Raw genomic sequence first — 12,469 nt, 5'->3', positions numbered from 1 at the left:
CTCCTCCACTATACTCTTCTGACCCCACAAAAAAAAAGGATATAGTGGCCCAAGTGAGATCTTGGATCCCCACAGACCCTATAAAAAACATCTGTGGTGGCCCAAGTGGTCCATCAACCCCCTCCCAGCCCTCTCAAATAGGGAGGCAGTAACAATGCTCAGTCATTTGTGCCTCTAGCTCCCCATCTTCCTTATTTGGCAGAAAGACCTCTAGCTGTGTGTCCGCAAAGGATCAGGGGCCACCATTTTGCAAGATGGCAGCATGAAGACAGGGATGCTGCTTCATGCCTCCCTGGACCAGGTTAGTATAATTGGTCCCGGGAGGAGGGGTTCAGTCCATTAATACATAGGTTCTCTGGTCAATGGCTTCCTGTGCTCAGTGAGGGGTTCCTCGTTACCTCTCGTCTTGACTATTGCAACCTTCTCCTCGCTGGCCTCCCGCTTAGCCACCTATCCCCCCTTCAATCTGTCCAAAATTCCGCCGCACGTCTTATCTACCGCGTGAACCGATACTCTCATATCACCCCTCTCCTCAAGTCGCTTCACTGGCTCCCGATCCGCTACCGTATACAGTTCAAGCTTCTCCTATTGACCTTCAAGTGCACTCAATCTGCAGCCCCCTATTACCTCTCTACCCTCCTCTCCCCATATGTTCCCACCTGTAACCTCCGCTCTCAGGACAAATCACTCCTTTCTGTACCCTTCTCCACCACCGCTAACTCCAGACTCCGCCCCTTCTGCCTCGCATCACCTTATGCCTGGAACAGACTTCCTGAGCCCATACGCCATGCGCCCTCTCTGCCCATTTTCAAGTCCTTACTCAAGGCCCATCTCTTCTCCCTTGGTTTTGGTGCCTAACCACCTTCCCATTCCTGATACCTACACTGACTACATAGTTTTTACCTTTAGATTGTAAGCTCTCTTGAGCAGGGACTGTCCTTCCCCATGTTTAAACTTGTACAGCGCTGCGTACCCTGGCAGCGCTATAGAAATGCTAAGTAGTAGTAGTAGTAGTAGTAGTTCCTGGCCTGAGACCCTCAAGGGGTAGGGACGAGGGGGTATGAGGAGGCCTGAGACCCATGGGGACAGTAGGGAATTTTTGTAATTGATATAGGGAAGGGCTCAGGGATTCTGGCTGACTTTTTTTTAATGTCTTCTTACCTGTGAATGCAGGAGCTAATTCTCTCTCACGCACTGACAGAAAGGGAGACATTTTATTCCCGATGCAGCAAAAGGTGGCACATTACCACAGTGTATTGCACTGTTTGTTTTTAACTGTTAATACACGCTTTTTAAATGGTACTATGATTTTCGTACCATTATTTTCCTGCTTCAGAAGTTAAAAAAAATTTGGATGTGTGTTAGAATGCTGTGTGCTAAAGCTTAGCACAGTGGAGGAGTAGCCTAGTGGTTAGTGCAGCAGACTGTGATCCTGGGGAACTGGGTTCAATGCCCCAGGTACAAATAAGTACCGTATATACTATGTAAAATGCTCTGAATGTAGTTGCAAAAACCATAGAAAGGTGGTATATCAAGTTCCATTCCCTTTTCCCCTTTCCCTAACACAACCCTTACTGCATCAAGGCCACAGAGTCAAAAGAGAGTAGGAGGGGTGAGGATGGTGAGAGAGCTGCAAGCAAGAGAAAAGAGCACCAAATGTGATAATGAAATAGGAGATCCTGCTGATAGCTCTGGCTCAAGCCTTTGCCTTTAGAATCTTCTCTTAATTTAAAAAGTATGATGTAGAAAGGAAATTATCTACACTCTATCAAAAGCATGCAGCAAATAGTCAAAATGTCACTACCAGAAAACCTCTGATTTCTAGGAGAGTCACATTGTAATAAAACATAATAATTGATGGTGACAGTTAAAGCAATCCAGTTGCTAAAGCCTGTATAAAAATATGAAGTTTTTTTCAACCAGGTAATGGATCAGGTGAAAAAAAAAAAGAAGCAGCACAGCACAGAGGAACGCAGGTATGGTGTCTCAAGTTTATTACCAATCTGTCACTCTTTTTTTTTCCTACTTTCTCTTCATTTATACACTTTAATGTAACCCTGTCCCCCTCAGGCAAACTGGAGTATCCTGTGATAGAACAAAGGCAAGCAGACCAGATGTATGGTCAAACCAAATCTTTAATGAGGAATAAACCTACAAAAACGCCCGACACAGGTCGTATTTCATCCACACAAGGGCTGTGTCAAGGGCTAAAGAATAACAGATACATAATCAATGTAAATAATAATATAAATAATAAAAACATAAATATTTAAATAAGTTATCATGACATGCATAATGACTGAAACATAAGTATTAAAAAATATATAAAAGTGAAATAACACGTACATCTAGATTAACAGTGATAGGATAAAAACAATACCAAGAAAACCACAGGAGTGTTAAACACAACTTTCATCTGTTGACTAAGAACCCTGTTTACTAAGGCGCGCTAGCATTTTTAGCGCATGCTCTGTTGATGCCAATAGGAATATTATAGGCATCTACACAGTTAGTGCTCGCTAATGCTTAGCGTATGCTAAAAACGCTAATGTGCTTCTAGTGTGGCTTAGTAAACAGGGCCCTAAGCATACAATGCTTAGGCAATAAATCAGTGATTATATAGAAAACCATCCAGTAATAAAGCATAACTACAGAAAAAATAGAACAAGATACATTATCTATGTGGTGTTGACTAAATACATTTCCACCATATTTCTGCTTAAAGCTAATTTCTAAGTTATATTTTCTTAAAACATACAATTTTAACTCTTTACATCCACACTTCCTTCCCTTGGTCATATGATTTCCCTTTAAGACAGGAAATCATTCAGATAATACCTTGATGTTCATTAGGGGGATGTACTGAGCAGGGTCAGTCTGCCATATAAGGGAAAAATTTCCTAATATGACAAACTTGCCCCACCTGGCACATCCCAGGATGCACCACGCGGGGCAGGGTGCTGGCATTTTTCAAGATGGGAGCACTGGAGGCAGGAGCGAGTGGGCATTTTTCCTGCCACTTAAGGTATGTTAGGAGGAGGGGGAGAGTGGTTGCCACTAGGCACCAGAGATTTTTTTTTTTTTTTTAGTTTAGGAGAGGGAAGGGGGTGTTGTCTAACAGGGAGTGTTATTTGGGGGATTTTTTTAGATCAGGGGTACCTTGGGGAAGGGTCGGGTGGGTGAGGTAGGATGCCACTAGACACCAGGGATCTTTTTGGAGTCAGGGGTGGGAGGGAAGAGAGGGTGCCGCTACACACCAGGGAGTGACTTTATTTTAGTTGGGTGGAGCCAGAGGTACCTGCAGGAGGGATCAGGTGGATGGGGGTGCCACTAGACACCAGGGATAATATCTTTTGTCAGACTGAGGAGTGGAGAGAAAGGCCTGAGGCTGATGCAGAAAGGTATCCCGAGCAGAGTGGTCAAGTTGCGAGGAGAGAGGGGTGCTGATAGATGCCAACTCCTCTCATCCAACTCTTCTATGCTACCCCAGACCTGGCAGAATTTTTCCCATGGTAGCCAAGCAGCCAAATTCTTTTTAAAATTTTGTATGCTTCAGAATGGCTAAACACACATTTGCAGCATGTGAAGCTTTCTGCATCAGCCCTTCAATCTCTTATTAGTTAAGTGTGACAGTATCACTTTATTTTTAATTGACTAAACATTTATTTTCTTCTGTAAGCAATGTCAGGAGAGAAGGATGCGCCTGAAGATCAAGTTCTAGAGGATCCTGGAAAGACAAAACTTCTTCAGAGCCTCAGTGACGTGGGATTGGATCCAGAATACTGGCTGCCCGAGTTGCGAGACAGATTTGGAGTTAGTACTACTCAGGCTTTGAAACACCTTAATCACGAAGATTATTTAAAACTTGAATGCCGCACACGACACTCATGGGAAAAACGGGCACTTCAAAAACTTCTTCAGATACCTGACAGAGAGAGGCAGGCAGTAAAGACTCTGAAAGAGCTGCAGCAAATGCAAAGTGAACGCAAACGCAGACATGATGATGGTGTAAAAAGAAAAGAGAAAAAATTGAAGTTGGCCATGGAAATACCAACTGAGAACTGGGTACCATCTGAGAAATCTTTCAGAGAAATGATAGAAAATCCGCACAAGCAGTTAAATGTAATGCAAGATTCTTTGAGAAAAGGGAAAAATATTTCTGACAGAGAAATTCTAACAAATGCATCTGGGGGGCTCGCCCTGGAAGGGATTTATAAGACCAGCCAACTAGAAGACTTGCTACAGAAAAGGGAACAGCTTGTTCGCATCCCAGAAGAGTTTAGCCTTTCTGGCCCTGCCCATGGGACTATGTTTCAAAAGAAGGAATTTTCATCTTCTGTAACAGAGTCAACCTTTACAAAATCCATGGAAAAACTGGGCCATAGCTTCAGCTGTTCAGCCAAAGGTGGCTTTTGGGGGGTTCATTTTGAAACTAGCATAGAACACAGTAAATCTTCAGAGTCTGAAAACAAGCAAAAGTCTTCCACTATGCAAACTTACATTTGTACTACAAAATATAACTACATTCCATTGGCCTCATGTTACTTTCCAAAGGATAAACTCAGTCTTTCCAGTGCAGCGCTGAAGGAGCTGCAACAGCTTGAGGAAGACTTGACTCTCACCACAGAGACTGAAAAGCAGAATATGCTACTGAGATATGAGCAATTTTTTAACAGATTTGGTTCTCATGCTAACCAGGGCCCCCTTCACTTTGGTGGAATATTCTGGTGGAAGGCATCCTCAGAGGGCTTTAAGACAGAGCATCTGGAAGAAGTGAAAAAACTGGCATCTGAAGAACTTAATGGTTACATTGAGGCCAGTTGCAGTAATGTTGCAGGTGGCATCAGTGGTTCACAGATTCAGTCACAAGCATCTTTTCAAGGAACACAGAAAGAAACTCTCAAAAAACAGATTCAGCTGTATGTAACCAAGACAGGTGGACCAGCTGAAGCAGATTCTCTTCCACAGTGGCAATCTGGTCTTATCTCCAGTAACAAAACATGGTGTGTCATTGACAGAGGATTTCAGCTGGCACCTGTGTGGGAATTAATCCTGTCCAATCACAGAAAAGATTTTAAAGATGTTCAGAAAGTTTGTGCTGGTCTTACAGATGCCTACAAAGCTTTAACAAATCAAAATGTCAGTAGATTATTTGGAGAGCAACTCACAAGTGCAGTAAATTATGCCAAATCATTCTTAGAAGATCTGGCAAACTGGAAGACCTCCAGAACCGAAGAGAATTTGAAGAAACTGATTGATTTTAAACAGAAACTGACTGAAAAAACAAGAAACTACAGTGTTTGGATTAACATTTGTCTTTCTGATAAAGCACTTCAAGATTTCTTGAGAAGTGTAGTGGAAGAGCAGAGCAATAATCCAGGAAGTGATACTATTTACATTAAATCTGTAATACGCAGTCTGATTGAGCCACATATCTACTCAGTTGAGACCTTTCCCAGCTCTTCCTTCATTATGCAGTGGATTTACCACTCAGAAATTCAGCAACATCAAAATATTTCCACTTCAGAATTTGATCAGTTTATTGAAGTATTACAGAAAGCAAAGAATATCATCCAGGAAGTCACTTTTGAAAGTAATACTTCTGCAGAAGCAATACATGAAGCAAAGATAAAATCCACCTTTAATGCAAGTTTGTCTTTATATTCTTTATTAAAGACTCTGAGAGAGGCTAAACAAACAGACATAGAAGTGCTGCTGCTGTGCATTGCAAGCAGCTGTGGATACAGTCTGGAAGATAACATCTTTCAGTATCTCCTTGGATGCCCAGAAATTGATTTCATGTTAAGAGAAATGAAAGCCGCTTATAAGGAATACACTAGTCTAAGAAACCAAAACGTTTACCGAGCTGAAGCTTTCTTGCTGCTGACCAGTTTGACAGTGACAATAGAAGATAAAGAAGTGCCTCCAGAACAAAAGCGTGAACGATTAAATGTAATAACAAAATATCTGAAAAGTCACTTATCATCTGAGGTTACCACTGTCCTTATGAAATATGATGACCATGCTGACCTGAAAGAACTAGAAAAAAACTTACATAACCTAATACTTGAAAATTATGATACCACGATGGATGACAGGAAGATTCAGCTTGTGTTAAAAGAATTAGAGAACATATGTCAAAATAAAGAACAACAGCATATAACCAAATCAAAATCTAAAAATAAACTATCAGAATGTAAAATGCATGAAACTTTTGAAAACCACATTTTTGTAAATCTAATTAAGCGACTTGACCTTGACAAATATTACCCAAAGAAAATGAGGACAGCAGACTTTCACATTATTGATCAATCATCATTGTGTGAACGCCAGCCTTGCACAGAAAGCGAACTTCCATTTTATTACCTCAAAAAGCTGCTTATGCTAGATTACCGAGCAAGATATTTGGTGTGCAAAGGTGTAAATGAGATGGAACAAGTTATAGACAATTCATTTAACACACTAGAAAACATGAATGAATTGTCAGACGTGGATGAATTTTTCAGTGATGTCAATGAGGTAACACATAAACCAGAAGGAAATTGTCAGACACCAGTACATCCTATGGATGTACATATGGCTGTTTTTCTTTGTGCAAATAATTTTATGAGGCAGAATCTCACAATAAAACTTTCCTTATGCCAATTTGCACTTCCACTTTTGATAACAAATCCCTGCACTTCAGAAATCGAATTCCCTCTCTGGTCCTTTCGGCAGGTTAAGAAACGATGGCAACGTAGAACAAAAAACAAAGATCTAGTGACTAATAGATGTGAAGAAAAATTTGTATCTGAAATTGAAACCCCTGTAATTTCCTTTATAAGGTTTGGTGATTCTGTATCTTCGAAATCTCAGATTTTGAATTCTTTGTTGAGTAAACAAAAGCATGATGTTTTTTTCCACCGACATTGCAGAGGCAGTAGCAAAGAAGGTCTCTTGATGAAAGGAGTTGTAGAAATTGCCTGGTATTGTCCAGGTGGGAAGGATGATGACAGTTTTGATAACTGTGTCGCATTTACTAACCTTCATGGAGATGCAAGAGAACATGAGCCTCAACTGCAATTTTTACAGGAGATAGCTTCTGTCAATGTGATCCTTCTATCAGAGTCTGATCGGAATGAAAAAGGTAAACAAATTTTACTCCATTTTTTCAATTCTCCAAAACCTTTGATCTGCCTTTGTGCAGATAAAGAAAAAATCCCAGCTTGCAAATCTAGAAACAAAGTCAAAATAGGCATCAAGAACAGAAATGAAGCAGATTTAGTTAATGAACTGGCAATGACAATAAAACATATGCTGGCAATGACAGACAGCACTTTCCGTCTTGATAGGTGCGTAGATATTGCTTCTAAGTATGCATTCATTATAGATGAAAATGATGAAGACTGTAAAGAGGGTAAAAATACTGCAGAGACATTATTAAGTCTCTTGAAAGAAAATAAAATATCTGACATGAAGAGAAATTTGCTTCCTCTTCAGGGAGAGCTGTGGCATAAATGGTGCAAGAAGGATAAGGAGCTCACGCGCCTTCTTCAGAAAGGAAACAAAAGCATTGAACAATATAGAAGTGACATAGAATCAGAAAAACGTGCCATAAGGAATGATCAGTTGAAAAAAGCATTTCCCCTCAATGACCTAATGAGGTCATTACTTGAGATCTTAAACTTCCAAACAGATGAAGTCAAAATGTACTTTCTGCAGTGGTTTAAAACATTTATTGATAATCTATCTCATGACCACCTTTCAAAATTATATAACGAATATCATGTTGTGTGGTCTAACATGAAACAAGCAGGAAAACATAATAATGACCTGGTAAAAAAAATGCAAAAACAGTTAGACTCTCTGTCTAATGAGATCAATGATTCTACATTTGGCCTTGAACATCTTTTGAGAGAACTAGGACAGATCTATGAAGCTGTGGATATGATTTGTAACAAAGATGAAAATATTTTGGCTTTGCCAAAACTTGCAGCTGATTTGATGATTTCCGGGCATCCTATTGAACTGATGGATGGAGATACTGCACATGTGCCCTTGAAATGGGTAGGAGATATCTTAGACAACCTCATTGAGAAACTCGGAGACAAAAAAGTATTTGTCCTTTCTGTACTTGGTATCCAGAGCACTGGAAAATCAACACTACTGAATTCAATGTTTGGCCTGCAGTTTGCTGTCAGCGCTGGACGATGCACTCGAGGTGCATTTATGCAGCTAGTTAAAGTTGAGGAAAAGCTCTGTCAGGAGATGAACTTTGACTTTTTACTCGTGATCGATACTGAGGGGCTTCGGGCCCTTGAATTAGCAAACAAAGCAACACTTAATCATGATAACGAACTTGCTACATTTGTCATTGGTATTGGCAACATGACTCTGATAAATATATTTGGAGAAAATCCTTCTGAAATGCAGGATATTCTACAAATTGCTGTCCAGGCATTTCTGAGAATGAAACAGGTAAAGCTTTCACCTAGTTGTTTGTTTGTACATCAAAATGTAGGGGAAATAACAGCAAAGGAAAAAAATATGGAAGGACGAAGACGCCTTCAGGAGAAACTAGATGAAATGACAAAAACTGCAGCAGAGCAAGAGCTATGTGATGCAACATGCTTCAATGATGTCATCAGATTTGATGTGGATACTCACATTCATTATTTTGCTCACCTCTGGGAAGGGGATCCACCGATGGCTTCTCCAAATCCCAGTTACAGTCAAAATGTTCAGGATCTAGAGAATGTAATTTTTTCATCTGCGAAAAATGAGTTTACACACAGTATTTTAAAAATATCAGAACTGAAGCAGCGCATTCAGGATTTTTGGAATGCATTGCTGAATGAGAATTTTGTGTTCAGCTTCAGGAATACATTAGAGATTGCAGCATACAGTAGGCTGGAAGCAGAATACAGTAATTGGACCTGGAAATTGAGGCGTCACGTGCTCGACCTACAGCCCAGACTGAACAACAGAATTCAAAAGAATGAAATCAACAGTGTAAACAATAAATTTCTTGAAGAACAGGTTCGAGAGCAATATGAGGCCATCATGAAGGATCAAGAAAAGTATTTTACTGAAAGCAAAGACTGTGAGAAACTGATTCAGTGGAAAGCTAACATTGAAAACAGGCTAAAAGAACTGAAACAAGAGCTTATTGAAAGAACTAAAAGAAAATGCCGAGAAATGATTGAACTAAAGAAAAACAAAAGGAAACTGGATGAAAATAAATCAAAATATGAAGATGAATTGTTTCAAATAAGTAAACAGCTGGCTTTGCAGTTAAAGGGGAAAGAGTTAAGTGAAGAGGAGATGAGCGAGAACTTTAACACATTGTGGAAAAAATGGATCATACAGGTGAGCAACGATTCTGTTCCTGTTGAAGAGACAAACATAGATAATGATGTAGAGCATGCAATTTTGAATCATTTTAAGAATGAAAATATTACAGAAAGTATTAACAGGTCCTATGGACAGAATACATTTTACTTTGACAAAGTTAAGCATATTGCAATAAAAAGAAATAACTATTTCTTAAGGATATCATTTGAAGAATGTGACAGTGAAAACATAAATCAAATGGTAAGTGATATCACGAAGACTGTTAATGAATACATCCAGAAGAAAAAGGAGGATGGTATGGATTACAATCCAAGCTATATTTATGAAATATTAAAAAGAATAGATGAAGAGGTAGAATCTGCCTCCAGGGGTCCTAGATTTGAGTACAGAAAGAAATTCAAAATGGATTTCTCTTTATATTTGTTAAGAGAGGCAGCAAAACACTTCACAAAGCTTCATAAAGATTTCCAGAGAACAAATGATCCTGTAACATACCTCAGTAGTAAGAAAGGGGATTATTTCAACATGTTTAGAATCTCCTGCAAAGGAGCAACCTCCATTACAATGTTTGCAGATTTTTTATGTGACAAACTGAGACAACCTTTACGTCAGAGAGTCTATGAGAAGACAGCGATTGACATTGCAGGTGAGATGTTATCTAACGAACAAGCCTTTAATGGCAATAGGTCGAAATTAGAAAGCTACATTCTAATGTCTCTTGCAAAAGAAGAAAACTTTTCTAAATACATGGAATACATTAAACACCCCAAACAAGCCTTTCAAGACTATATTAAAGAGAGTGTCAAAAACTGCTTCTCAAGTAAAACATTTTTGACTATTTCTCTTGATTCTGTCAAAAATATGCTCCACAAAACCATTGATTATGCAACTAGAGTTGTTAAAGACAGAAATGGTGGTGCATCTTTGTGGCTGGATACATTTTGTAAAAATATTGGAGATCAGCTAAATATTCAGCGAAGTGATTTCTGTTGTCTTGAACAGCAAGACATAACAAAAATTGATTTTTTAAAAGATGCAATGACTATGGCATTGGATACTGTGGTAAAAAGCTTAGAACAAGAATTTGCTAGTGCAACTGTGGAAGCATTGATGATGAAACCTCATGAAATATTGATTGATCAGCTGGCTGGATGCTGGGAGCAGTGCCCCTTTTGCAGTGCTGTCTGTACAAACACTGTTTCAGGTCATGATGGAGACCACAGCGTTCCTTTCCATCGTCCTCAATGTGTGAATGGTTTCCACTGGTATAAAACAAATAACTTTTCCATTGAACTTTGTACCAGCCTTGTAGCAAGTGACTATTTGCTTGTATTGAGTGAGGATAATAAAATTCCATTTAAAACTTATCGAAATGCAGGACCTCCTTATTCACAGTGGAGCATCACACCAGACAACTCATCACGGCTATACTGGAAATGGTTTGTTAGCAAATTCAGGACTAATTTAGAAGAATATTATAACAACAAATTTGAGGGTAAAGGATCTATCCCCTCACAGTGGGAATCTATAACAAAGAAAAACATAATCTTGGAGTTGAAACAACAGATTTAATCTTACTACAGTAAAATTCATAGCTAACTTTCTCCTTATGGCTCACTTAAGAACACTGGAATTTGAAATAGCCTCTGAGTTAAAAACTCCATTATTTTTTAACAGGTAATATCAAAATACATTTGGAATTTTCTGCCATGCTACTTAGGCTAGATCTGGATTTTCAATTCAGGTATATTTTTTCTGTAATATAGTCCTTATTGTTAAATTACATTTTTTAAAAAGTCTCATGCTAAAGAAAATTAATGTTTACTGAACACCCCAGTTAATTATGTAGAATTATATTATATAGTTTGAAGTATTGTTTAATGAGGTTTACACAAGGTTGATGCATTACTCTTACTGCTATATTACAGTATCATAGAAAGCATTATTGTATCTGGAATGTAATTAGTGAATACATGGCATTGTGCTGGGTATAAACATTGTACTTTCATGTATTCAAATAAATTGAAGATTTGACAATTATGGGGCACTTTTACTAAATTGTGTTGAGTTTTGGGCTTAATGAACTGTAACACGGGATTTTAACATGCAACAAACCAAAACTAATGAAGGGCCCCTTTTACTAAGCCGCGTAGGCACCTACACATGCCCAATGCGAGCCAAATTGGAGTTACCGCCTGGTTGCAGCAATTTCAATTTTTGCGCACGTCTGCTATGCGCGTCTGACAAATATTTTTTATTTTCTGGCACACGTAGTATACGCACGCCAAGTGGCATCTGATGCGCGTAGGTCACTACCACTCAAATTCTTTACCGCTAGGTCTATGGCTGATGGTAAGGTCTCAGATCCAAAATGGACGTGCAGCAATTTTGATTTTGCTGCATGTCCATTTTTTTGGGGGGAGGGGAGGGGGAAAAAGAGACCTTTATATAGGTGCGCTGAAAAATGATTGTACACGTGCCCAAAACCCATACCTACACTACTGCAAGCCATTTTTAGCGCACCTTTGTAAAAGGACCCCATAATGTCAAGAAGGGGGATTCCCAACATTTTCACATTTTGGCTATGTGCTACAGGTGCTAGTAGTGTGCAGAGGTACTAGTGCCTCTTATTTATGCACTATTTAGGAGACAGTAAGGGGGTCGTTTACTAAAGATTAGCTCAAGTTATCTGCAGCAGGGCCCACTGGAATAAAATGGGCCCTGCTGCACATAACTCGAGCTAATCTTTAGTAAAAGACCCCCTTAGCGCTTCCATGTTAACAGTGCCTTATTTGGGGGTCTCTTTACTAAGCTGCGGTAAAAAGCGGCCTGCGGTAGTGTAGGCACATGTATTGGACGCGCGCTGAGCTAGTTTTTACCATGTCTGCAAAAAATGGCTTGTGGTAAAACTGAAACCAGCACGTGCCCAAAACTGGCCTGAGCTTTTAACACTAGCCATTAATCTAGCGGTAAGGGTTCATGCTCTACACGCGCAGTGACTGGTCAGCATGCGCCGAGTGCTGATTACTGCCAGAAACAACGTGTGTGGGAGGAAATTAAAAAATCATCCAGGCGGTATGGGCGCACGCCAAATCTGAAATTACCGCCAGGGGGGTGTGGTTGCCTGACGGTAGTC

At 39.6% G+C, this 12,469-nt stretch overlaps 1 protein-coding gene across 1 annotated transcript; it reads left to right on the top strand.

The window, feature by feature from the left end:
- The first annotated feature begins 1,962 nt into the window (after window positions 1-1,962).
- Window positions 1,963-11,489, top strand: LOC115458634 (interferon-induced very large GTPase 1-like). Its single transcript, XM_030188477.1, has 2 exons — window positions 1,963-1,976; window positions 3,680-11,489. Exon 2 carries the CDS (start codon window positions 3,682-3,684, stop codon window positions 10,903-10,905), a length of 7,224 nt encoding a protein of 2,407 aa, XP_030044337.1. The 5' UTR covers window positions 1,963-1,976; window positions 3,680-3,681; the 3' UTR covers window positions 10,906-11,489.
- Window positions 11,490-12,469: the final 980 nt, after the last annotated feature.

Source organism: Microcaecilia unicolor, unplaced genomic scaffold (assembly GCF_901765095.1).
Source record: "Microcaecilia unicolor unplaced genomic scaffold, aMicUni1.1, whole genome shotgun sequence".
Classification (NCBI taxonomy): Eukaryota; Metazoa; Chordata; class Amphibia; order Gymnophiona; family Siphonopidae; genus Microcaecilia; species Microcaecilia unicolor.
The sequence above is the reverse complement of the archived record's forward strand: the minus strand, read 5'-3'. Positions and strand labels throughout refer to the sequence as shown.

Coding starts and splice junctions, on each gene's coding strand:
- LOC115458634 (XM_030188477.1), top strand. CDS start 3,682: ATGTCAGGAGAGAAGGATGCGCCTGAAGATCAAGTTCTAGAGGATCCT.